This window comes from Nuphar pumila, chromosome 7 (assembly GCF_984573655.1).
Source record: "Nuphar pumila chromosome 7, dmNupPumi1.hap1.1, whole genome shotgun sequence".
Classification (NCBI taxonomy): Eukaryota; Viridiplantae; Streptophyta; class Magnoliopsida; order Nymphaeales; family Nymphaeaceae; genus Nuphar; species Nuphar pumila.
Genome location: NC_143255.1, coordinates 45,097,403 through 45,125,345, shown reverse-complemented (window position 1 = coordinate 45,125,345; position 27,943 = coordinate 45,097,403). Strand labels below are relative to the sequence as shown.

Genomic DNA, 27,943 nt, shown 5'->3' with positions numbered 1-27,943 from the left:
ACAGCATTTCTAACACTTTGTATGCAAATCCAACCTTTGGCATTGTGAATCAACTGTTGGATCTTGTATTTTTTATAAAAAAAAATAATTTTTGGATGTTTAAATATTTGTAAAAATTATGAGCCATTGATTTTATAGCCTTAAAATATCATGCTTATACATCACAAGAGTTGGTCCTTACAAAACCAAGCATATAAATCTTCACATCAATATGGTTAGATTTAAAAGAAAAAACAAAAAATTCATGAAAATAGTGATTCACATGGTAGTTCTCATGTTTTAGTGATATATATATATAGTGAGAGAGAGAGACGTTTATGATATATTTTACTTAGTTGCTAAATATGATTTTTTTTTTAAAGGAAGCTCGGGTTAGGCAGACCCCTTATCAGTTATACAACTATACCATTGGGTTTTGAACCTGAAACTATCCAGCACAAGGTGACGTGCACTAGCTGCTCCTACCGGACAAGTGGAGCCCTCTTGGTGTTAAATATTAATTTTTATTAAGAAGTTTGGTGTGTTTTTTTTTACTCGTTGAAACTGCCCCAGACACAAAATCTTAGCCGCACTTGCTCAGCCAGACATACTGATGGCCGTTGTCGTGTTAGCATACAACTATGAGGGCTTACCCCTTGACCCCCGAGAGTCGCTAGCTTTGGCTTAAACAGAGGGTGACGCCCGTAGGATTGGCTTACGAAGGAGGTGACCCATGGGATTTGAATATAGACTGCGTGTTTGGTGTACTTTCTTTATTTTGTCATTCTTGACTGAGAAAAGAGGTGTTCTTTTTTCCAGTTTTCATTTGTTTTTTGGTGAGGGAAAATAAAGTCAGATACCAACGTCAGGAGAATTAGGTATATATATATATATATAAAGGTAAATGGTGACAAGTAGTGAATAGAAAACATGAAGCAGCATGACATATAATAAAACAGAGAAAACATAAAAGGTGCACAAGGGCATCACCGTCCACGGCCCCACAGTCATAAGTCATAACCACCGTTCGTTGTGCAAACGGTGACGAATTCTAAAATAGGCAAAATAAAATCTTTTATTTTGGCATATTTCTCCAAAGCCATCCTCCTCCCTTTATTCTTTGTCTCTAGTATGTCTCAACGACAACACTGAGCAACTCATAGTGATGGGAGGTTGTTTGAATCAGAATATTGGTATATCCTTCCCTCAAGTATCTCTGCAACTCAGCATCATTGAAGAAGCAATGCAAACGACGGGAGATGCTATGTGAAGCTGTCACCCTTTTCTGGAAGACTACCTCGTGGCTTTCTGCCATGACTTTGATGGCAACGCCTAACTCCTTTGGAACTCTAAAACGCAGCCTGACCGTGAAGGTGGCTTTCCATCTAAGAGTACTATCTGGTGAAACTTTAGGAAGATTAAACAGCCAGTGCTGCCCTTCAGGGTATCCTGAGATTCTACATCTCACCAAATGCTCGAACGTGGCCTGCCGCCAGCAGCAATGCGGAAAGAAAGAAAACATCATTAGCCACAAAGCAAGTTTTAATCAAGGCATTGTTCGATCAGCAAGAAAGAAAAAGGAGGTACCTGGGAGAGGCTTTCTCTCACACTACGCCTAAGCCTATAGCAACCAATCATCTCTAACTCGTTTAAAGATTTCAAGTTTTGAATGCCAGCAACGTCCTCAAGCTGTTTGCAATCCACCAGATGCAATCCCAGCAAATCCTTTAGGTTTGAAAGATCTGAAATTGTTCTCATTTGTGAACATCTCTTGATGACGAGTTTCTGTAATCGTGAAAGATTCTCGATTGATTCATCAATCTTCACCAATCCCCAACACCCATCAAATACCAGCTCCGCTAGGCATGGCATCAGAGCAAAATCAGGGTATGCGCTTAGACTCGAACAATCGCAGATCTCCAGCACCTTCAGTCTCTTGAAAACCTGCACGCCGTCGTTTCATATGGTTAGAGAAGACTGACGTAACCCTTAATGTATATATATTATATAGTAATAATATGGTGCACGCTAAGTACTTAATAGAAGCTTTAGATTGTCAATTTTTTTAAACTTTTTAGTTGATCAGTCCCAGTCCCTATAGAAAAAAAGTTTTGGATCATGTATATTTTATTAAGACCTGTAACTCACATTGTATCAAAATTTCATGACTTCAAAAATCCTGTTTTTATGTAAAAAAATATGATCAAAACATTATTTCTATCAAATGAACTATGATGACTACATCCATAAGATTTAATTGAGAAAATACAACAGCACCCTAACATCTCATATATATACTGAATGGCTAACCGTTTTTGCAGACAGTAAGGCGCTTTGGAGATTTGCACAGCTGTGCAGTTGGATCACGGCAAGTTCCTCAAGGTTGCTTTCATCATCGCATGGCATCAACTCCATTGAACAGCTTTCCATTTGGAGCCATCTTAGGTTGCTAGGCCACCGTACAGGTTCTTGCATAGAAACACCGCCGGTAATAAAGAGCATCCTGAGATTGCTCATTGCTGCAAAAGCCTTTCCACTCAAATGCTGTCTTTGTCTTTCCTGGTCCACGCGCAGAGCGATCCCTTGGATCTTGTCCTTCTCTATCTCCTAAAATCAGTTTGGCATTATGAAAGAAACCACTACATAACTTTTTTATTTTATTTACATCCCCAAAAAACTACACCCGACACAAAGATCTAGTTGTGCTGGCTAAGCCTGCCATACCTTAGGTCGCAGTGCCAGGTGTATTTTTGAAAAGTGAAAATACTGTGGTCAAGTGATGAGATTCACATTTTAAATCTCATTTTTAGGTTATATGTCAACTTATTTTTGTTTTTTAGGGTTACTTGCCAAAGAAGTTTTATGTTTGATTGCTTTTAAGGCTTTGGGTACTCTTAAAATGAGATTAACTTTTTAAAATATATTAGGAATTGAATCTCATTTGATCCAACCAATGGGTAAATTCAAATTTAATCACTTTTAGCTTTTAAAGGATAGAAAAGGGTTAAAGAAACGGCCAACTTATTAGTTATTTACAAAAAACATCCAAAAATTTTACAGTTATCCTCCACAGCTATCTTTCTTAAAGTGAAAAAATATATATATTCCCCCTAACCTTTGTTGACTAATTGATTCATTATATAATTTTGTTGAAAATTAGCAAGGCATTAATATGAGTTTGTTCGACCAAATAATGGGCAACCGACAGATTTTGTGGACCGAGCAAGCCTTTGACACCAAGTTTCAAAGATGACAAAAACAGGCGGTTAAATAATGTAATAACTGAAAAGCTGACTTAACTTACTAAAAAATAAGAAGAAAGAAACAAAAGATTGTAAAGGCTGCCCAAGTCCAAGCTCTAACATGTTGGACTTGTAAGAACCAAGTAATTAACCAACCACCTTTACTGGCAAGAGGCACAGATGGGTTTAGGTTTATATGTTTTTTTTTTAACCCAAACACTTGCATATTTTCGAGATGTTATAGATTTCAGAGCCAGCGTGAACCCATGCCTTTATCAAGGTCGGGTCAGATCAGTTCGCCCTTGGTGGGCGAGAGGGGCAGCCGAGGGCTTGCAGGTGGGCCATATACCAGAGCATCAATCTTTTCTGGGTCCCCCACCTGATACTATGTTCCAAATGGTTGGAAGTAAGGAAGGTCACGGAATAAAACTTCTGGAAATAAAATCATACCTCAATATTCATCACAACTTTAAGTATTTCATCACAGTCCCAGAGTCTGCTCCGCATCACAAACTCTGAAATTCCTTCCCGATGAACGATCTCTCTTCCCATATCTCGAATTTGATCATGCATTCTGAACCTATTTTGACCATCAATCTTGATGAGAGACTTGTGCTGAAGATATTTGATAGATAACTTTGGAAAATAGCCACAAGCCTCCCACATATACATTGCTGCTTCTATATTCTTCCCAATAAAAAAGCACGCAATATCTAAGAATATGCATTGTTCTCTCTCTTTCAATCCGTCATAAATTAATTTCAATCTATTGAAAAAATCCTCGTCTGGAACCTGCTTCAACAACAACAACATTTCTTGCCACTCTTCTTTGGTTGATAGATCAAAAAAATGCGACCCGAATACCTCAAGGGCTAATGGTAAGCCACCAACAAAACTTGTGGCCTCCTTAGACAGCTCAAGATAGCAGCCTTCTGGTGGTTGGTCACTCGCAAATGCGTGACGACTGAACAACTCAAGTGACTGCAACTCATCCAATTCTTCAGGCTTATAACTATCGTTACCTTTTAGTAGCAACTCATTTCTTGTTGTGATCAGTACTCTACTTCCGCCACCAAACCTTTCTTTCAGCTTTTCCTGTTGCAAGCAGGCCAATGCCTCGATTTGTCTTTCATCGTCAACATCATCAAGAACCAGTAAAACTCTCTTGTGTCCAATTCTTTGTTTTATCATGGCCATTCCTTCCTTCTCATCATGTACTGATACATCCTGATCATTTAAAATGTCTTGGATAAGCATTGTTTGAAGAAGGGCAAGTCCATTGCGCTGCTTCGACTTCTCCCTGACATCTGAAATGAAGCAGCTGCCCTCAAACTGGTGAACTATTCGGTCATAAATGACCTTCGCAATTGTCGTCTTTCCAATACCACCTTGCCCACATATTCCAATCATGCGAACATCATTAGCTTCGTCTCCCAGCCCCAACATTGTCATCACATGATTTACGCGAGCATCAATCCCAACCAGGCCCTTTTCTATATCAAAGCGCACCTTGTTTAATTCATTAAGAACCCTCTTGACAACAAACATTATCAGCTTTGCTTCATCCCTGATTGGTTTTCGAAAAACAAAAAACAAAAAGTAGTTATACTGATGACTATAGCAAGATGCTAAGAAGTATATACAAGATATCATGATGATTGTGACATGAAGTAACATGGCAACTCAAGATTAAAAGAAAAGATTAATGAATGGAAGTTTTATTGCTGATGGGAAGAATTAAGCACAAGCAAACAGTTAAGTGGATGATGAGTGGTCATCCAACAAATAAAACAGAAGATGGAAACAAACAGAAGAACAGAAAATATAACAGAAAAAAAATTGGCAGAACCTGATGCTCAATAGAGACAATTCCCTGCTCTGTTTTTCACCACACAATTTAGCTTGCAATGGTCCAAACTTCTGAAATTACTTATCATACTGAAGTCGGATGCAACTGAATGATCTTGCTGCCTCAAACATGCAGGGAAGTGAATGATGTTTGTGATTCAAATGATTTGGACATGATGCATCTATTTTCTTTCTTAGTAATTCTTCTCAGCGTTACTCCATGGAAAAGGATCGGGTTCCATCAAAACCCCAATCCAGGTTTTTTCTCATATTCAGATCAAAACTCACATAGAAATAATTGTTTGGATTAAACAAGGAGTTTGCCAATCAAACATGGGTTCCCCAACCGTCTCCCCCACATGTCGGGAGAAGGGGGATGAGGATAAAGCTCGCCCTCTGCGATGGTTGGGTGGGAGGGTGAGTCTCATCCTCACCCAACGTGAGGGTTCTAGGTGAACCTCTCTACACACCAAAGGAGAGAAATGAGAGAGAGCTTTCGAGAGGGACAAAGAGAGTGGGAGGAGGATTTCCGAAACACGCCATCGGGAGGAGCCACCGCCGGTAGGTACTGATAGTCTATGTAGCCATAAACCGCATAGACTGATTTCATCCACGAACAAGGGACCATTCGTGGATGAACCGTGGACCATTTTTTCTATAAATTGTTTTTCAAAAGCATGCTTATCAAAATCCTGGTCCTCCGAAATCCTCTCCCAACTGGCGCAACTGCTCGTCGAGTCTGAGGGAATCCAAGAGAGAAAGCAGCCTATAAAGAGGCGTGCTTGGCATACAGAAATAGAAAGCTCTCCTGAAGCAAACCCCCAAAAGGCATTCCACCTTCTTCTTTCACTGTCCCTTTTGTTGTTCTTCCAGGCTGTGAGATTCCTCCTTCAATAGAGGTCCAACAGTGGTATCAAAGCGAGGCTAGGTCCTGAATTGCAGTCTGCAGCCTGTAGTAGTCAAACTCTCCTCTGGTCCCTGCACATCAGCGTCTGCAAAAACCAGGTAAGATTTTTTCCTTTTGGGTTAAAAGGAATTTTTTTAAAGGGGTTGTGTGTGCGAAATAGCACACCAAAGCTCATTTGAAATTGCTCAAATCTCTGTCAGGACCTCGACATACAGAGGACATTTTTTGCAAATTAGCCTGTATATGTTTCAAGCATGTCAACTTAGCTAATGTTAGACATAAAATAAACATATTTATTATTTCGGCAAAATACATTCAGGTCGATGCTATTTTCCAGCGTTCACCTTGAAAACTCTACTCTTTTTTTCTTGTTCCTCTCTTTGAACGCCTGGTTGGTAGACAACCACCGACATATCCATAAAACCCCTAAGACCAGCTGAAAGACAACCACCGACATACTGAGCCTTAACCCACAACTCGGAAGCTCGTTAAAAGAAAAAATAAAATAACAACACAAAGAAACACAGAGAGACAGAAAACAGGGTTTTTACCGAAGTCGTCTAAGGTTGGGGCTCAAAAACAAGAAGCTTGCAACCAAATCTACAAACCCAAAACCTCTGTTGAGCTGGAGTATTGCTAAAAAATCTATGGCAGACCTGTACCTCTGAGAAACCAAGAGAGGAAAGAGGGAAAAATATCAAAACACCCAGAAAATATAAGCTTGCAACCGGATCTACAAACCCAAAACCTTCATTGAGCCAGAGCGTTGCTGAAAAAATCTTCGACAGACTTGTACCTCTGAAAAACCGAGAGATGAAAGAGGGAAAACATCAAAACACTCAGAAAATAGAAGTCTGCAACCGGATCTACAAACTCAAGCCTCCAGCAAGCCGGAGGGTCGTCGGGATCGGCCCGAAAGACCACCAACGATGCTATAGCCCTAAAGTTGATCGAGAGAGGAGAGAGAACCAACGAAAGAAAACTGAAAAAAAAAATCTCGAAAAGGGTTTTTTATACCCGGTTTTGAAAATTTCCAGTTTCACCTTAAAATTTTCGAGTATTTTAAAAATCGGGTTAAAGTTTAAAACATTTTATCCCGCATTCTTTTCTTTTCAAAAATTGCAAAACAGGGTTTGCGGTTTTTTGAAATTTCAAAAACCATTTTAGTTTTTAAGAATTTACTTTTGAGTACCTATTTTTTTTGAAAATCTTAGAAAGAGGTTTATCAAAAAATAAAAATAAAAAATAAAAATATAAAACAAAAATTATACATAAATGGACAGTTTTTTTTTAAGAGAGTGTATTCTTCTAAGTTTTCTTTTAAGTCATGGATTAATTCATTAATTTTCTATTTTTCTTTTATCTGAATTTGTTGAACTTGTTAAAATCAATAGTCTTAAAAAATTGGCAGTCGAGTGTGCGCTTCTGAACTAGCCAAAACTGACAAATTGAGTGGATCAAACTTTGCCATCTGGAAAAGACGTATACCCTTAGCCCTTACTTTAGAAGGTCTAGAGTACATCCTAAATGCCCCTTATCTAAACCTGAAGAACCCCCAACTAAGGACGAAAAAGACAAATATGAAAAGTTTTTGAAAGATGACTTAATGGCTAGGACAATCATGCTTACATGCATGGATGACAACCTAATTAGGGTGTTTGAAGACTTCACCTCAGCAAAGGATATGATGAAAGCAATTGCTGCAAAATATGACACAAATAGTTGAGGTTCACACCCAGCTACTGTTAGAGCAATATAACTCATATAGAATGAAGGAAAATGAGAGTGTAGTGAACCATGTAAATTGAATGTTAGTCATGGCAAAAGACCTAGCCATAGCCAAGAATGTTATACCAGGCAGTATGCAAGTATCCACTATCCTGAACAACCTACCATCATCCTGGAAGATGGTAACTACTGTCCTTAGATTAAACTCCAAAAATCATAACTTAACCGAGTTGCCCCTGCAGTTAGCTATAGAACAAGAACACATGAACAAAGATAAAAAATCTGAGTTGTCGATTGCCCAAGAGACACCCACTAGTAGTCGAGTACCTTTTAAAACCAATAATTTTAAGAAAAAAGGAAATGACAAGTTCAACAAAGGACAGGGCTCAGAGTTTCGCAAACCTCAAAGGAACAACGACTCCCAAGTCAAATGCTTCAAGTGTGGAAAATTGGGTCACATCTAGAGAAACTGCGGATCCAAGAATTCAAACAATAAGACTTATGGAAATAATCGATACAACAACAACAACCATAAGAGAAATGACTGAAAGTGTTGTAGGATCGAGGCAACAAGCACTAGAGAGAGGTTGAATAATGCTTTTAAATAACGTCTTTGGAATTTTGAAGGATTTTGAGATTTGCAAAGCAGTCACACAAAAAATATAAGAATTTATCCTGGTTCGGTCTTCCAGACCTACATCCAGTCCCCAAGCAAAACCCGCTTGAGATTTCCACTATCAACCTTGTGTAACCACAAGAATATACAAACCAAATCTGGTCCCACTTTCAGTAACAATCCTACTGAAAGTAAACAACTCCTTTAAACCAAAGAGTCCTTTCCTTTTACAGAAAATCATAAGTAAACAACTTACAATCAACCTATGAGCCCTTCTTATGAATGCAAATGGAATGCAATTGGCTTTTGAGGTTATTGAAATACTCAACTCATGAGTTCACTGTCTCTCAAAAGAATTTGAGTAAAAAACTGGAGTGAAAATATCAAGTGAGTGAGAAAATGAATACTTGAATGAGTAGGAGTGAAAAACCCAAGAATTTGATCTTTGTAATTCAATGTAATTTGATTGGATTCGATGTTTTTGAGTGTAGAATGCACTCATATTTATAGTTGAAAGATTTTATGCATTAAGGGTATGAAAGGGTGTCAAAACAGTCACTTTTAAATGATCAAAACATTTAAAATATTAAAAAACACGCCTTTTAAAAGTTTTAGAAAAAACGATAAAATTAGTCGACTGAAACAATAGTTAGTCGATTGAAATCAAATATTAGCAGATTGATAATTATCGTCGGTCGACTTATGTGTTTATCATAGCCGTTTGAAAATCTGAAGTTTTGAAACTTAGTCGACTAAAGAAAAATTTAGTCGATTGATAATATCATCAGTAGACTGAAAAATCTTTCAGTCGGCTGCTACTAAATTTTTCTGAAAACACACGTTTTGTCCGATTGACTGATAAAACCTTCAGTCAACTGCTGCTAAAGTTTTTCAGAAAACAAACATTCTGTCCGGTCGACTAAGAGTTGATTAGTCGACTAATTCAGACAGTTGACGTTTTAGCTTAGAAAAATTTGGCGCGAAAAAGTTGGTCGACTGGTGGGTCTGTTGGTCGACTAATAAACATGAAAAATTAAGTAAAGAGTTTTCTAAAATGATTTTCATAAAGAGTTCTTTTAGAAAAGTTTTTTTAAAGACTTTTTAGGTGAAATGCAATTGAAATATGCACTCTAAGTAAGGCTTTTACAAGAATCTAAGATATTTATTGAATTTTACATTTGCACACTAGTCTTTAAAGATTCTTCATCGAATTCTTCAATTCTTGTCATCTTTCTTTATTGCCTTAGCTGAAATACAGTTTATTCACTTGTTCATCATCAAAACCTTGTACTTGAAGTATTGTGTATGGCTTCATTGTTGTAACAATCTCCCCCTTTTTTACGATGACAAACTAGTCAAAGATGAAGCATTTAGATGCATAGATGAAGATTTTACTCCCCCTATCAATATGCTGCAAAACATAAGAAGTTAGCACAATCAAAGCATATATATATATATATATATATATATATATATATATATATATCACATATGGATTGTTTTGCATTTCCATCATTACTTCATGCATTTCTAAACCTTTTTCAATGCTTTCACATGATGCAATTTCTAGGTTTGTCTTTTTCTCCCCCTTTGTCATAATCAAAATGAGTAAGTGCAGTCATAGCATAAGCAAAATGCAAATTTAAGTTCAAAATATTACAACCCATAAAGTATCAAAGTTCATGAAAAGTAATGTTGTTTTATCAAAGCAATAACAGTAAACAAAGTTCAAGAAAAATGTTGCTTGATCATCTCCTTGAGTTCAGCAATATCCTTCTGAATTGATGAAAGTTGTTGAGTTACATTTTCACAAAAAGTATGTTGATGTAGCTCCAAAGCTTCAATTCATTGCAAAATTTCATCATTGTCGTGATTAGTAGAGACTTTTTTTCGTTTTACTTGAGATGAGGGTGTCACAGGAGATAGTGATGGTTCAGAGGGTTCAGTTTGATCAAAATTTAAAGGAGGTAGATATTTGATTTTCATTCATTTAAAAACAATTTGATCAAAGTATTTCCTTTTTTCAACAGATTTTTTATTGGTTAGGGGTACTTTGAAATATCTGAAAATATGGGTAAGGAGACATCCATACGGAAGAAAGGGTTTTTGTTTCCACAAAGTAGTAAAATATATGTTGGCCCAATTGACAAAAATATTTTTAAATAAGATATAAAGAGTCGTAGATAGATCTGTGGAATAATAATAAAAAGATTCAGTTTTAGGTAGAACGTTATGGGCAAGAATTCATCCAGCAATGCGAGCGCGAGTTTGAAGATTGATATTCTTGAAAGGAGGACAATGAGGTACACCAGGAAGAAGAATTTGTTCAAAAATTCTTTCATCATTAAGTTCAATAGTATTGAAAAGAGTTTCTGAAGGTGGAATGTCTAGGATTTGTCCAAGAAGTTTAGAATTAAACATAATTTCAACATCGCGAACCAGAGAGGAAAGAATTTCAGTTGCATGATCAATTTGTAAATTAGTGTAAAACAAATGGATCAATAAAGGATAATGAATTCAATCTGAACTGATGTCAAAAAGATGTGAAATGCCTGTAAATAATTCTCTGATATTGTAGCGAGAAAATAGGTGAAACAGAACATTTCGACCCGGTAAAATAGGAAGTGTAGAAATTGATCCAAAAGTATCGTATAAAAGGAGATTTCTGAGTAGTTTAAGAGAAAAATCATGATGTGCTTGCGGTGTAGATGAAGGGAAACCTTGTGCGGAGGCTATTTTTTGATGAGGCATCATTGTCATGAAACAAAGTGAAATGGATGAACCTGTCAAAAAGAATCGGTGTCACAGGGAGTGGCTGATCGACAAGGTTGAGACGTTGTTGAGGATGGCTTCTGACACGGTAGTGAGAATGTCAGACGAGTCAAGCAAATTACGGTGAGTGGAAGATGGTAGCTTGCTGTCAAAGAGACTAAAGTGGCCTTTGTGCGATGCGGACAATGTGCCTTCTACGATCAAGGTCTTTGTTAGTGGCCAAATCATTCGGTGAGAGCAGTCCACCGGAAGAGGGAAGTCATTTTTTTAAGGGTTTTAAGGAAAGTGGTTGTAGAGGATTTGGCTGCTACAGAAAATGACGAGATCTCAGAGAAGAGAAGGCTGAGACACAATAGATGTCGTGTGGCTTTTCAACGCTGCAATGGATGTTGTTTTGCAGCTGGTGTAGAGAGATAGTCGTCAGGCGTTGCAGACGAGAGTTGTTGTATATTTTGTGGAGCCGCTCTAGGAAAAACAAAGTTGTGAGATTTACCATGTAAATCACAAAACTTTAGAAAAAATTCATTTTCAAATTCACCACCATGATCACTACGAATTGTAATAATAGATGTAGATTTTTCATTTGTAATTCTTCTACAAAGTTTAGAAAATTCAGAAAAAACAACATTTTTGCTTTTTAGAAAAATTACCCAAGTGAATCGAGAATAATCATCTACTATAACAAAAGCATACTTGCTATCATTCAAACTTTGAATTCTAGATGGTGCAAATAGATCTAAATATAAAAGTTCAAGAGGACATTTTGTTGAAACTATATCTTTTGTTTTGAAAGAACTCTTGATTTGTTTACCCATTTGGCAAGCATCACGTAAGTGATCCTTCTTATATGGTATTCTAGGTAGGCCTCTAACAAAATCATTCTTGGATAACTTAGAAATTAATTTAAAGTTAACATGTCCAAGTCTCTTGTGTCATAACCATTGAATTTCATTTGAAACAATAAGACATTTTTCATTAAAAGTGGGTAACTCATCTAGATAAAGTTCATATACATTATTCTTTCTTTTACCTTTAAAATTGATCTTTTTAGATTGAAAATTAGAAATTAAGCATAAATCATGTTCAAAAGAAACAAGAAAACCTTTATCATATAATTGATTAATGGATAATAAATTATGCATTAAACCATCAACTAAAAGAATATTTTCTATCAAGAGAAATTTTGGATTACCAATGTTACCAATACCGATTACTTTTCCCTTGTTATTGTCACGGAAGGTGACGGTTCCTCCGCCCTTACTTTACAGGGTGGAAAATAACTCCGGCCTTTCAGTCATGTTTGAAACAACCGCTGTCCAAGATCCATTTGCTCCTTATTTTGTATACCTACAACAAAATTGAAAGACAAAGCATTTGGCCGCTTTCTATTTTTGAGTTAATGAGAGTTAGTCTTAGGAACCCATATCCATTTGGATTTTGGTTTCCTTTGAGAATAAATATTCTTTCTATAAAAAGATTTAGCATTTCTAGAATAATCATGTCTAGGCTTATAAGCTTTATAAGTATCATGATTAGATGCATTTCTATTATGACTAGAAAATTGAGTTCTTTGAATCAATAATTAAGAATTTTGTCTTTGATTTTTCACCACATAGTTTGATCAATTTTGAGTATCAAAGAAGCTATATCCCAATCCGGTTTTGTTAACTGAGCATCTTTGAGAACAAAGAAGTCTTTCTAGATTTTCTTGTCCATTAGTGAATTTGGTCACTATAGAAAGAAGATCATTTGATTTTTCTTTTAGACTTGTTATTTCTTCTTGTAAGAGATTGGTTCGAATTTCAATTTCTTTTATCTCAAGTGCTTGACAAGAGTTTTCCTTCTTGAGATCTTCTATCTCTTGAAGTAACACTTTGTTTTGAGAGTCAAGAGTTAAATTTTAAGTTTTTAACTCTTTGTTGTTAGAACTTAGACTCTTAAATTTAGCATATAAATCATTAAATGCTTCTAATAAATCATCATACTCAAATTGACTTACCGAGTTTTCTTGTGCTACAAAGCACATGTTGGCGACTTCTTCATCGGAAGAGGAGTCACTATCATCCCAACTTGCTTGAAATGCTTTTTTCTTCTTGAATTGGTCCTTGGGCTTGATTTTGAGAAGAGGACAATCTTTCTTGATGTGTCCTGCCATTTTGCAGTTAAAGCACTTGACTTCATTAGAATTAGAAGAATCAGTTTTCTTTACCTTCCTTTGAAATCTTTCCTTTTTTATGAATCTTTTGAATTGCCTAGTGATAAGGGCAATATCTTCATCTTCTTCTGAATCTTCAGAGTCAGAAGTGACCTTGAAACCAATAGATTTCTTCTTGGGTTCTTTTTCTTGTCTATCATGAAATTAGACTTCATATGCCATTAAGTTGCCAACCAAATCTTCAAGAGAAAGTGTGTTTAAATCATTTGCTTCCTCTATTGCAATGATTTTTCTTTCCCATTCAGAAGTTAAACACCTTAGAATTTTTCTAACTAAATCCACTTGCGAATATTCTTTTTCAAGAAATTTTAGAGTGTTAGTAATATCGGTCATTCTTGTTACCATGTCCGATATAGACTCATTTTGCTTCATTTTAAATAACTCTAACTTATGAACTAAAGAGACAATTTTAGATTCATTTACCTTTGACGTACCTTCATGAGTAACAAGAAGAGTATGCCAAATTTTATTTGTTGTGGAACATTAAGAGATGCGATTGAACTCTACCTTGTCAACGGTACAATACAACACATTCATAGTTTGACATTGAGTGAAACAACCTTCTTTTCTTCATCGGTCTATAGGTTGAAATAAGTTGATGGTGTTTGGTAATTTTCTAAAACAACTCTCCAAATTTTGAGATCCATGTATTATAAGAATATTGTTATTATTACTTTCCAATATCCATAGTTTGTTCCATCAAAGAGAGGCGGACGAACAAATGAGCATCCTTCTTTATGCTGAGAAGATGTTGTTGCCATGCTAGATGATGGTAAGATCAAAATATAGCTAACCTGCTCTAATACTAAATGAAAGTATTGTAGGATCGATGCAACGAACACTAGAGAGAGAGTGAATAGTGCTTTTAAATAACGTCTTTAGAATTTTGAAGGATTTTGAGATTCGCAAAGCAATCACACAAAGAACACAAGAATTTATCCTGGTTCGGTCTTCCAGACCTGCATCCAGTCCCTAAGCAAAACCCGCTTGAGATTTCCACTATCAACCTTGTGTAACCACAAGAATATACAAACCAAATCCGATCACACTTTCACTAACAATCCTACTGAAAGCAAATAACTCTTTTAAACCAATGAGTCCTTTCCTTTCACAAAAAAATATAAGTAAATAACTTATAATCAACCTACGAGCCCTTCTTATGAATGCAAATGGAATGCAATTGGATTTTGAGGTTGTTGAAATACTCAACTCACAAATTCACTGTCTCTCAAAAGAATTTGAGTGAAAAACTGGAGTGAAAATATCAAAAAAGTGAGAAAATGAATACTTGAATGAGTAGGAGTAAAAAGCCAAGAATTTGATCTTTGTAATTCAATGTAATTTGATTGGATTAAATGTTTTTGAGTGTAGAATGAACTCATATTTATAGTTGAAAGATTCCATACGTTGAGAGTATGAAAGGGTGTCAAAATAGTTACTTTTGAATGATCAAAATGTTTGAAAAATGAAGACACACCTTTTAAAAGTTTTAGGAAAAATGACAAAATTAGTCGATTGGAACAATAGTTAGTCGACTGAAATCAAATATTAGCAGACTGATAGTTATCGTCGGTCGACTAATGTGTTTATCATAGTTGTTTGAAAATCTGAAGTTTTGAAACTTAGTCGACTAAAGAAAAAGTTAGTTGACTGATAATATCATTAGTAGACTGAAAAATCTTTCAGTTGACTGCTGCTAAATTTTTCTGAAAACACATGTTTTGTCCAGTCAACTGATAAAACCTTCAGTCGACTGCTGCTAAAGTTTTTCAGAAAACAGACATTTTGTATAGTCGACTAAGAGTCGATTAGTCGACTAATTCAGACAGTTGACATTTTAGCTTAGAAAAATTTGGCGCGAAAAAGTTGGTCGACTGGTGAGTCTGTTGGTCTACTAATAAACATGAAAAATTAAGTAAAGAGTTTTCTAAAATAATTTTCATGAAGGGTTCTTTTAAAAAAGTTTTTTTAAAGACTTTTTAGGTGAAATGCAATCGAAATATGCACCCTAAGTAAGGCTCTTACAAGAATCTAAGACATTTAATGAATTTTATATTTGCACACTAATCTTCAAAGATTCTTCATCAAATTCTTCAATTCTTGTCATCTTTCTTCATTGACTTAGCTGAAATACAGTTGATTCACTTGTTCATTATCAAAACCTTGTACTTGAAGTATCGTGTATTGCTTCATTGTCATAACAATGACAACAAAGAGATTGTTTGTGTTGTGTCAGAATGCCACTTTGTGAATGAGGATCTTTCAGGGTGGTGGGTAGACTCATAAGCTACTCATCACATAGCCAAGACTACCGATGGTGCTGTGGATCTAAAAGAGCCGAAACCTGGTGAACATAAAGTCTATATGTGAAAAAATTCCTATTGCGATGTGCTAGGATTTGGATTCTATAGGTTGAACATTGGTATAACAAGTGTCTTGTTTAATGAGGTTCTGTATGTACCTTCTATGAGAAGGAATCTAGTGTTTGTGCCAGCCCTCACTGGAAAAGGGTTTGAGGTCAGGTTTGTCCCAGGAAAGGTCACTGTGGGTAAACATGAAAGAGTCTTATTTGAGGGCAAATATGTAAAAGAACATAATATGTTCAAACTATGTGACAATAAAGAAACTCTTTCTGTTTATATTGATTGTGCCATTAGCATTGATATAAATATATGACATAAAAGATTAGGTCACATAAATATTAAAAAGATAAAGAAAATGGCCCAACAAGGCATTATTCCTGCTTTTAATGAGTCTCACTTTGAAAAATGTGAGTCTTGTATATATGAAAAGATGGCAAGAAAACCCTTTTCATCAAATGTTGTGTGAGTTAATAAACTATTAGAAATAATTCATATAGACACTTATGGACCATTCAGGGTCTAAACTCACAGTAGCATGTTATACTATATAACATTCATTGATGATTTCTCGAGGTATGGATACTTATATCTTATCAGACAAAAATCTGAAGCACTTGAGAAATTCAAAATATATAAAAGTGAAATTGAAAGACAACTTGGTAGAAACATAAAGAAAATAAGGTCAAATAGAGGCGATGAATACACCTCTAATGAATTCAATGAGTTCTGTAAAGATCTTGGCATTGACAGGCAAAGAACCATGCCAAGAACACCTCAGCAAAATGGTGTTACTGAAAGATGTAATAGAACACTCTTGAACATGGTCAGATCCATGTTGGCAGGTCTACAGTTACCCAAAGTATTTTGGGGAGAAGTTGTGAGTACAACTATGTATATAATGAACCGTGTGCCCGGCAAAGTTGATCAAACCACACCTTACGAAAGATGGACTGGTGTGAAACCAGACTTAGTCCATCTCAAAAGATGGAGATTTGTAGCATATGCTAAGATTTTAGATCCTACTATGTATAAACTAGACAATAGATCTACTAGATGCATTTTATTGGTTATCCTAAAGGATCAAAAGGCTATAGGTTATATCATCAAAGGTTGGGACTGATCGAAAGTAGAGATGTAGAGTTTCTTGAAGAACTCAATAATGAATCCAGTGATCAAGGTGAAGACTTGTTTGATTTACTGAAAAAAATGATGAGCAGTTAGGCAATGAATCAACTACAGAACAGTCTGGTAATGGACCAATTGTGAAACAGTCAGGCAATTAACCTACTGATTCTGATCCCTCTACTTCTCAAAGAATGAGTGGTCATAAAAGGTCTAGAGTTCCTCCATCCTATTTGGATGATTACTATGTATTTTTGTCTGAGGAGCTATGTTACTCAGTAGACCTGGATGAAATGACCGATAACTTGTCATATTCTGATGTAATAAAATCACATGAAGCTTCAGAATGGAAGAAAGCTATGAATGGGAAAATAGAATCTATTGAAAAGAATAAGGTCTGGGAATTGACCGATCTCCCCGAAGGAAGAAAACCTATTGGATGCAAGTGGGTCCTAAAGAAAAAAATACAAATCTAATGGAACCATAGAAAATTTTAAGGCTAGACTGTTTGCTAAAGGTTTTTCCCAAAAAGAGGGAATTGGTTACACTAAAACATATTCACCAGTGGCCAAGTTTGCATCCATAAGAATAATTTTGTCCATAGTGGCTTTCTTCGATCTTGATGTATGACAGATGGATGTAAAAATTGCCTTCTTGAATGGTGACTTAAAAGAAACCATTTATATGGTTCTGCCAGAAGGGTATGTCACAGATAGTAACAAAGTATACAAGTTAAAAAAATCATTATACGAACTTAAACAGTCACCAAGATAGTGGTATTTGGCTTTTCATAATGCAATAACCAAGATTGGGTATGTAGCCAATCAGTTAGATCACTGTGTGTATGTTTGGAAAAGTGGGAGTCACTTTTGCATTCTATCGTTATACGTAGATGACATATTATTAATCAGGAATAATAATGAAATGATAGCCAACTCAAAAAGTTGGTTGTATACTAACTTTGAAATGAAAGATATGGGTGAAGCCTCATATATTTTAGGCATTAAAATTACTCGAGACAGAAAATAAAAAATTCTCAACTTAAATCAAGAAAGATACATTGACTATATCTTAAATAAATATAGAATGCATGACTAAAAACCCATTGGTACTCCTGTTGCCAAAGGAGTAAATCTGAGTAAGAGTGACTGCCCATCAGAAGGCCAACAAAAATTGGACGTGTCATACGCTCAAGTTGTTGGAAGCCTAATGTATCTTATGTTGTATACAAGGCAGGATATAAGCTTTGTTGTTGGTCTTGTAAGTAGATATCAAAGTAATCCTGATTGGCCTCACTGGAAACCAGTAAAACGAATATTTTGATACTTAAAAGGCTCTAAAGGCCTACAACTAAGCTTTCAAGCTGACAACCTTGATTTAATTGGATATTCTGATGTTGACTTTACAGGATGCAAAGATGACAACAAATCTACCTCTGCCTACATATTCCTCTTTGGAGGAGGAGCTGTTGCATGGTCTTGTAAGAAACAGGGATGTGTGGCTCAGCATACACAAGAGACTAAGTATATCGCGTGTAATGCAACCATGACATTTGCAGTCTAGATCAGTAGGTTCATAAATGATTTAAAACTAAATCTAAAAGTTGAACATGTGCAACTATTTTGTGACAATCAAGCCATCATTTCCTTAATGAAAAGTAGAGCTGATAGCTCAAAAAGCAAGCATATAATAGTAAAATACCATTACATACATGACATGATTGAGCAAAATGAGATAATTGTTGATTATCTACCAACATCATACATGATAGCTGGTCCTCTAACAAAAGGAATCCATGAGGATCTATTTTCCAAACATGTTGCTCCTATGGGTTTAAGATATTTATGATTACAATGAAAATCATTAAAAAGGAAAAACTGTCATCTCTAAGGGAAAACCCACAAAAGTGGGAGCAAGCCCAACAGATTTATGGCCAAGTGGGAGCGATAGTCTATGTGGCCACAAACCACATAGACCGGTTTCATCCACGAACAAGGGCCCGTTCGTGGATGAACCATGGACTGCTTTTTCTAAATTATTTTTCAAAAGCATGCTTATCAAAATCCTGGTCCTCTGAAATCCTCTCCCAACTGGCGCAACTGCTCGCCGAGTCTGAGGGAATCCAAGAGAGAAAGTAGCCTATAAAGAGGCATGCTCGGCATACAGAAATAGAATAAGAATTTGAAGCTCTCCTGAAGCAAAACCCCAAAAGGCATTCCACCTTCTTCTTTCATTCTCCCTTTTGTTGTTCTTCCAGGCTGTGAGATTCCTCCTTCAATAGAGGTCCAACAGTGGTATCAAAGCGAGGCTAGGTCCTGAATTGCAGCCTGTGGCCTGAAGCAATCAAACTCTCCTATGGTCGTTGTATATCGGCGTCTGCAAAAACCAGGTAAGATTTTTTCCTTTTGGGTTAAAAGGATTTTTTTTAAAGGGGTTGTGTGTGCGAAATAGCACACCAAAGCTCATCTGAAACTGCTCAAATCTCTGTCAGAACCTCGACATACAAAGGCCATTTTTTGCAAATTAGCCAGTATATGTTTCAAGCATGTCAACTTAGTTAATGTTAGACATAAAATAAACATATATATTCTGTCGGCAGAATATATTTAGGTCGACGCTGTTTTCCAGCGTTCACCTTGAAAACTCTGCTCTTTTTTTCTTGTTCCTCTCTTTGAACGCCCGGTTGGTAGACAACCACCAGCATATCCATAAAACCCCTAAGACTGGCTGAAAGACAACCACCAGCATACTGCGCCTTAACCCACAACTGGGAAGCTCATTAAAAGAAAAAATAAAATAACAACAAAAACACAGGGAGACGGGAAACAGGGTTTTTACCAAAGTCGTCTAAGGTTGGGGCTAAAAAAAAAGAAGCTTGTAACCAGATCTACAAACCCAAAACCTCTGTTGAGCTAGAGTATTGCTGAAAAAATCTCTGGCAGACCTGTACCTCTGAGAAACCAAGAGAGGAAAGAGGGAAAAACATCAAAACACTCAGAAAATATAAGCTTGCAACCGGATCTACAAACCCAAAACCTTCGTTGAGCCAGAGCGTTGCTGAAAAAATCTTCGATAGACTTGTACCTTTGAAAAACTGAGAGATGAAAGAAAGGAAAACATCAAAACACTCAGAAAATAGAAGTCTGCAACCGGATCTACAAACTCAAGCCTCCAACAAGCTGGAGGGTCGTCGGGATCGGCCAAAAAGACCACCAATGATGTTATAGCCCTAAAGTCGGTTGAGAGAGGAGAGAGAACCAGCGAAAGAAAACTGAAAAAAAAAATCTAGAAAAGGGTTTTTTATACCCGGTTTTGAAAATTTTCAGTTTCACCCTAAAATTTTTGAGTATTTTAAAAATCGGGTTAAAGTTTAAAACATTTTATTTCACATTCTTTTCTTTTCAAAAATTGCAAAACAGGGTTTGCGGTTTTTTGAAATTTCAAAAACCATTTTAGTTTTTAAGAATTTACTTTTGAGTACCTATTTTTTTTGAAAATCTTAGAAAGAGGTTTATCAAAAAAATAATAAAATAAAAATATAAAACAAAAATTATACATAAATGGACAGTTTTTTTTAAGAGAGTGTATTCTTCTAAGTTTTCTTTTAAGTCATGGATTAATTCATTAATTTTCTATTTTTCTTTTATCTGAATTTGTTGAACTTGTTAAAATCAATAGTCTTAAAAAATTGGCAGTCGAGTGTGCGCTTCTGAACTAGCCAAAACTGACAAATTGAGTGGATCAAACTTTGCCATCTGGAAAAGACGTATACCCTTAGCCATTACTTTAGAAGGTCTAGAGTACATCCTAAATGCCCCTTATCTAAACCTGAAGAACCCCCAACTAAAGACAAAAAAGGCAAATATGAAAAGTTTTTGAAAGATAACTAAATGGCTAGGACAATCATGCTTACATATGTGGATGATGACCTAATTAGGGTGTTTGAAGACTTCACCTCAGCAAAGGATGTGATGGAAGCAATTGCTGCAAAATACGACACAATAATTGAGGTTCACATCCAGCTACTGTTAGAGCAATATAACTCATATAGAATGAAAGAAAATGAGAGTGTAGTGAATCATGTAAATAGGATGTTAGTCATGGCAAAAGACCTAGCCATAGCCAGGAATGTTATACTAGACTGTATGCAAGTATCCACTATCTTGAACAACCTACCATCCTCCTGGAAGATGGTAACTACTGCCCTTAGGTTAAACTCCAAAAATCTTAGGCTAACCGAGTTGCCCCTGCAATTAGCTATAGAACAAGAACACATAAACAAAGAGAAAAAATCTGAGTTGTTGATTGCCAAAGAGACACCCACTAGTAGTTGAGTACCTTTTAAAACCAATAATTTTAAGAAAAAAGGAAATGGCAAGTTCAACAAAGGACATGGCTCAAAGTTTCGTAAACCTCAAAGGAACAATGACTCCCAAGTCAAATGCTTCAAGTGTGAAAAATTGGGTCACATCCAGAGAAACTGTAGATCCAAGAATTCAAACAACAAGACTTACGGGAATAATCGATACAACAACAACAACCATAAGAAAAATGACAACAAAGAGATTGTTTATCTTGTGTCGGAATGCCACTTTGCGAATGAGGAGCTTTCAGGGTGGTGGGTAGACCCAGGAGCTACTCGTCACATAGCCAAGACTACCGATGGTGTTGTGGATCTAAAAGAGCTGAAACCTGGTGAACATAAAGTCTATATGGAAAACAATTCCTATTGTGATGTGCTGGGATTTGGATTTTATAGGTTGAACATTGGTAGAACAAATGTCTTGTTTAATGATGTTATGTATGTACCTTCTATGAGAAGGAATCTAGTGTTTGTGTCAGCCCTCACTGGAAAATGGTTTGAGGTCAGGTTTGTCCCAGGAAAGGTCACTGTGGGTAAACAGGTTTGTCCCAGGAAAGGTCACTGTGGGTAAACATTGAAGAGTCCAATTCCCTGCTCTGTTTTTTACCACATAATTTAGCTTGCAATGGTCTAAACTTCTGAAATTACTTATCATACTAAAGTCGGATGCATCTGAATGATCTTGCTGCCTCAAACATGCAGTGAAGTGGATGATGTTTGTGATTCAAATGATTTGGATATGATTTATCTACTTTATTTCTTAGTAATTCTTCCCAGCGTTACTCCATGGAAAAGGATAGGGTTCCATCAAAACCCCAATCCCAGTTTTTTCTCATATTCAAATCAAAACTCACATAGAATTGATTGTTTGGATTAAACAAGGAGTTTGCCAATCAAACATGGGTTCCCCAACCGTCTCCCCCACATGTCAGGAGACATGTGGGGGATGAGGATAAAGCTCTCCCTCTACGATCATTGGGTGGGAGGGTGAGGCTTATCCTCACCCATTGTGAGGGTTCTAGGTGAACCTCTCTACCCACGAAAGGAGAGAAATGAGAGAGAGCTTTCGAGAGGGACAAAGAGAGTGGGAGGAGGATTTTTGAAACACGCCGTCTTGAGGAGCCATCACCGGTAGGTACTGATAGTCTATGTGGCCATAAACCGCATAAACCGGTTTCATCCACGAACAAGGGCCCGTTCGTGGATGAACCGTGGACCATTTTTTCTAAATTATTTTTCAAAAGCATGCTTATCAAAATTCTGGTCCTCCAAAATCCTCTCCCAGCTGGCGCAACTGCTCATCGAGTCTGAGGGAATCCATGAGAGAAAGTAGCCTATAAAGAGGCATGCTCAGCATACAAAAACATAATAAGAATCTGAATTTCTCCTGAAGCAAACCTCCAAAAGGCATTCCACCTTCTTCTTTCACTGTCCCTTTTGTTGTTCTTCCAGGCTATTGTTGTGAGATTCCTCCTTCAACAGAGGTCCAACAGGTACACCCTTCCCTTGTTCTCCCTTTTGTCTATTTTTTTTTTAAGGCTGACCGCCATGGCAGCATATTATAGAGAAAAAAATCGGCAGACATGGTTGTAGGCATTATTGCAAAGAGAGAGAGGCGGCAACAACCCGATGTTGCCGTCAACCTCTATAATGGGGAAGTAGAAGTCAGGAACGAGTTGTGCCCCTTCCGCCTTAACCCTAACCCAAATGTCGGCAAAACCGACTTGATCTTGGGGGTTTAAACTAAACAGAGTAGGGTCTGTCATGTTTTAGGTCAGTTTGGGTGCAACCTAGACTGAACAAAAAAAAAGGAGTCTCGGTTGACCAAACCAGATTGGGCTGAACTGAACTGACTCGGTTTAACCGAACCGGTCTGCACTAACTCAGTCTAATCAAACCAGTCTATGTATAAACCCAGACTAGTCACCAAGACTGACTCGGTCTAGGTTGGTCTAAACCGAGTCTAGTCAATGAGTCTCGAACCAGATTCTATTGATTGAACCAATTCTGATCGAACTGGACCGAGTCAGGTCTGACAGGGTCTCGGTTCCCTGTTTCGGTTTGGATTAAACTAGATGAAACTTGATCAGGATTCAGTTTGATCTAGTTGACCTAGTCTGATCCAAGTTGAACCAGATTCAGACATAATTGGGTCTAAATCTAGTATGGAGCTAGATGGATCAATCCTGGATTCATATCAAAATTGGATCTGAATCTAGTTCAAGACTATTCAGATCAGTTCTGCATATAACACATAGGTGGACCCAGATCCAATATATAGCTGAATGAATCAATTTTGAATCCAGATCAGAACTAGGCCTGAATTTAGTCTGATAGTTATGGATCTAGATCATAAGTGGATCCAGATCTAGTTTATAATTTAGTATGGATCTAGTTTGAAACTAAATTGGATCCAATTCAGTCTGTTTCTGACTGAAACATAACTGAACTAGTCCAATATATCCTTGACTAAGACAAAACTGAACTCAATTGGAATAGTTGGGTTCAGTCCAATTACACCAAACTGAATATAGATTTGTACCTATTAGTTAGCAGATCCATTATGGTTTTTTAAGAATTCAATTGAGTTTGAACCCAAACTCAACTAGGTCTGGACTAGACTCAGCTAGGTCTAGACTAGTTTCACTAAACCTAGTATTTTAAACTCAAATTGAACTAGTTTTAACTTAGGATGAGTCAGGTCAAATTACAAAGTTGAAATGACTAAATTACCCTTATATGTACTCAATATTCAATTAAGTAAAATAGGCATAACTTCACACCTCAAACTCAAAATTGAATGAGATTTAGTGCATTAGATTCATATTACATAGAGGAATCATCATGTTCTATGATTCTAACCAAACCAAAGGCACAAAAAACAAATTTTGACAGACCATCTTGAAAGGGGTGTTTTGATAATTTTGTCAAAATATAAATAGTATATATATATATATGAACATACTTGTGTGATGATCAGATTCTATTGTCAGAGCCACTTGAGACTCAATTGCGATTAGAGTGCAACACTCGCATTCGAGGTAAGAAATATTATAAGTAATCTTACTTGTGAATAAATCATATTGCATTGCATGTTATCATTGGTTATTGTATATTAGCATATTTAGAAATGTAACTCTTGAGTGTTAACATGATATGTATAGAATGATTATGCATGAGTTAATTGCAATGAAATGATTATATGCACATGTCGATCGTGATATGTCATGCATATTAGAAAGTAATTTTGTCTTTTGACAACATATCTATATTAGAATCTTCGAATAACATGATGATTAGCCTTGAGTTCCTTGAATTTAATCATGTTGTTTAAATTTAAATTAAAATTAGCATGTTTAATTCTTTAAATTTTGAAAGTTGCGACCTGTGAAAAGGGCTACCTGGTTCGCGATTAGAGTGCATCCACTATGGAGAGTGGGTCATCAACGATTTAACAGTGTAAAGACTCTACCTCGTTGTATGCTTAGTATGATATAAAGTATGTACACTAGTAATGAGACTCGTCGTGATTATTTTACGATAACACTCATGGGAGAACAAGTGAAACACTAGCTTGAGAGTAAGGTTCAAGGTAATGAACTTAAGATATGTCTTAAGATTTTATATTCACATAATATTTAGGACTTTAAGCAACTATAGATGGTTGAAAGTCATTTATGGTTAGAATGTAGTATGAACTATGTCGAGTTTGATCCTGACCTCGCAGCTAGTTAGCGGTGGGGTCTCTCTTGTTGTTTCAGCACAGTGCCTGATGATCCAGGGATTACTGGGAGTATATGGTTCATAGTCTGGTCAACAAAGTAGGATTGAGATACTCTACATGGTTTGTTACACCCATAAACGACTATGACCGATATAGCGACTTAGTATTATAATATGTTGCGAGTGAGTGTTAGATTAAGAGAATTAAGGAAGAAATTTAAAATATACAAACCTTGTGTGGTGTGTCGAAAATTAAACTCAAATTAGAGGCTTAGAGTCCACTACAGTTGTAAGTTAAAGTCATTTATTACTTATAAATATTCTTTACCGAGTTGTAAACTCACCTCCTAAATAATTACAATTGTAGGTTCTAGGTACACGAGAAGAGGCAAGACATGATCAAGTACTTCGATTGTGAAACAAAATTATTTGTTAGGTTTATTTTTTGTCATTGAACATTCGTATAATATTTATTTTTATATGTTGTGATGATAAACCTTGTTAAAGAATTTGATTCCATTAAAAAAAAAACTAGTCCTATTTTTTCTTTGTGAACTTTGTATACTTTCTCTCTAAGAAATAAAATAAACTGGACATATACTTTAGAGGTCCCGAATCGAGGTATTATAGGTGTTTAGCTAGAAAATGGTCGAAATGATACCACACATTCAACATGAGTAGTACCAATCTGACCAAACACTGTTTGAAAATGGCCAGACACAAGTGGAGATGTGAATGGTAAAACCTGGTTTAAAACTGAGTTTTAGCAAATAGGGTTTTACTCAAAACCAACCTAGTTTTGGTGGCACCCATGTAGCCACCAAATCATGTTTTTTTTTTTCAGTAAACCCTAGTTTGACATACAAACCAGATTTTGACCCTAGATTTTGGTGTCATCCAAAGAGTACCTTATAATTCTATACTTGGGGTTCACATCCCTTGTCACAAAGCTGAAGCTAATTAACACTAAACTACTCAGCACGCAAAGTTTTATTCACTAACATCAAAATAGAGCCATGCCTCCCGCCGTAACGAATGTCCAAACCAAAGTAGTAATTCAACATAATAAAAACAAATTCTCTCCAACCTTTTTGTTTGGATCCACTTTCACAAACAAAATTGAACGCAAATCCACCTAAGAGTGCATTTGAATGCGACAGTCGCACGAGTCCTGCCTCGCCCCTTGCAAAATAACAAAAAGGGACGAAAAGGCCTCGCAGCGACTGCTTTGTCGCTGCAGTCAAACACTAGATAGTTCCTGCAAGGGGCTTGTCTTGTGAATCAAACACGGCCTAAGACATCGAGTAATCCATCTTCAATATGGATTTGAATTTGCTTCCACCGCCACAAAGGTCCTAACCAATCCAGCAAACACGTTTAGATGGACCTACCCAGGGTCATTCTAAGCAATGGTATCTCTCTCTCTCTCCATGTTTGATGAATGAAAATACGAATATAAAGAAAAAGAAAAAAGTGAAAACGGAGAAAGAACTGGAAGAAGAGAGAGAAAGAGTAAAAGATGGAGGATGAAGATAAAGAGGAAGAAGAGAGAAAAAGGAAAGAAAGGAACGAAGAAAAGAAACAAGAGGAGGCAGGCAGACGATATCAACGGTAGTCAAAGAGCAGATAGAGGAAGAGAAAGGGAGGTTAGAGGATCTGGTCTTTGGAGTTACTGAAGAGGAGAGAAGTGGAGAAGAAAGACGCTTTGGGGTTCAGAAAGAGAGATTGTATTACATAAACTAATAATTATGGCAACAAATGTCAATTACCCAACTGAAGAAAACAGACGAACTCAATTTTTCTGATTACTAAACAAAAAGAAGCTAGCACATACCCATCAGTTTCAGTCTTGAGATCAAAGCCGGAAACGTCTCCTACTTGTTTTAAAGCTTGCCTCCATTCTTTCACTGTTTCTGGTTTCTGCTTCCCTTCATGGTCATCGAAGTCGCTCTGAAAGGGTCCCATCTGATGGCGAACATCGGAGGGAGTGACATCAAAGAATATGGGAATAACCAACCTCTTGCACTTGACCATCATGGCGATTTCCATCAGGCACCACTTCGATTCCGCATATCGTTTTGAGAAGATGGGAATGAAAATCTGCGACTTCTCAATGATACCAAACAGCTCTGAGATCTCACTCCCTTCTTCCAATCTCTTGCTGTCGATAAATGCCCGAACACCTCGCTGGTTTAACTCCTTGTAAAGATGATCAGTAAAACCCTTTGGGGTGTCTGCTCCACTAAAACTAAAAAATACATCGAAACCATAACCATGATTTTGTTCCTTGAAAGGGATGCTCGTTGAGTCTGTACTTCGATTCAATTTTCTAAACAACACACCAATGATGATAATGATGATGGCGATGACGGGTAATAACAGTGCCTCCATTTCTTTAGTCTCAGAGAGAAAAAGATGTTATGTACATTGAGAACACAGAACCTTAATATATAGGTCTGTTTAAGAAGGAGTACGGGTATATTACCTTTAGTCATTCATCCAAATCCTTTTTCAGTTGCCAAGCATGGAATCAACAGGGAAAATGATACCCTGACAATGTGGTGAGCTTGCAAATAAGTCACTCAGTTACCTGCTGCCACTTGTAATACTATGAATCTTCTCTTTCAGGAATGCCCTTATCTACCCACAAGTGCTTTTTACACCTAGCTAACTGGATTGACTGAAGACATTCAAGCGGAAGGACGTTCACCAGTTGATCACCCGGGGTATGCTTTTGTTGCTGCAAGGGCAAAGAAGCAGGCTACCAATTAAGAGAAGAGGGCAGCCTCAGGGTTTTACACTATTGGCCATGGGCACCAGCTAGGCCGGACTTTCCAGCTAGCGCAGCAGGTCTCCGGCTCAAAGCTGAAAAAATGTGCCCCAATATCCGATACCATAAATGGCTTGATGCTGAAGCACAAGTTGTTTGTATTCTGCCTTAGAGCTGCCCAAAAGGGTCACTCGATGCTTTGCGCCTTCATAAGGCAAACACCACTCTCAATTATTCGGGCGATTGCTTTCTTTTGTCACTTTTAGAAACACCACTATTAAGTCTCAAGCATTCG

At 36.7% G+C, this 27,943-nt stretch overlaps 1 protein-coding gene across 1 annotated transcript; it reads right to left on the bottom strand.

Moving 5' to 3' along the window:
• Positions 1 to 1,105: 1,105 nt before the first annotated feature.
• Positions 1,106 to 27,269, bottom strand: LOC149832121 (disease resistance protein RUN1-like). Its single transcript, XM_090013166.1, has 6 exons — positions 26,713 to 27,269; positions 4,086 to 4,788; positions 3,672 to 3,908; positions 2,290 to 2,586; positions 1,567 to 1,923; positions 1,106 to 1,465 (listed from the first exon to the last, which is right to left on the bottom strand). The coding sequence occupies exons 1-6, from the start codon at positions 27,267 to 27,269 to the stop codon at positions 1,106 to 1,108; spliced, it is 2,511 nt and encodes an 836-aa protein (XP_089869292.1).
• Positions 27,270 to 27,943: the final 674 nt, after the last annotated feature.

Coding starts and splice junctions, on each gene's coding strand:
- LOC149832121 (XM_090013166.1), bottom strand. CDS start 27,269: ATGGAGGCACTGTTATTACCCGTCATCGCCATCATCATTATCATCATT. Junction 2,587..3,671: donor AAGTTGTGATGAATATTGAG/GTATGATTTTAT, acceptor AACTGATTTTAG/GAGATAGAGAAGGACAAGAT. Junction 1,924..2,289: donor CCTTACTGTCTGCAAAAACG/GTTAGCCATTCA, acceptor GACGGCGTGCAG/GTTTTCAAGAGACTGAAGGT.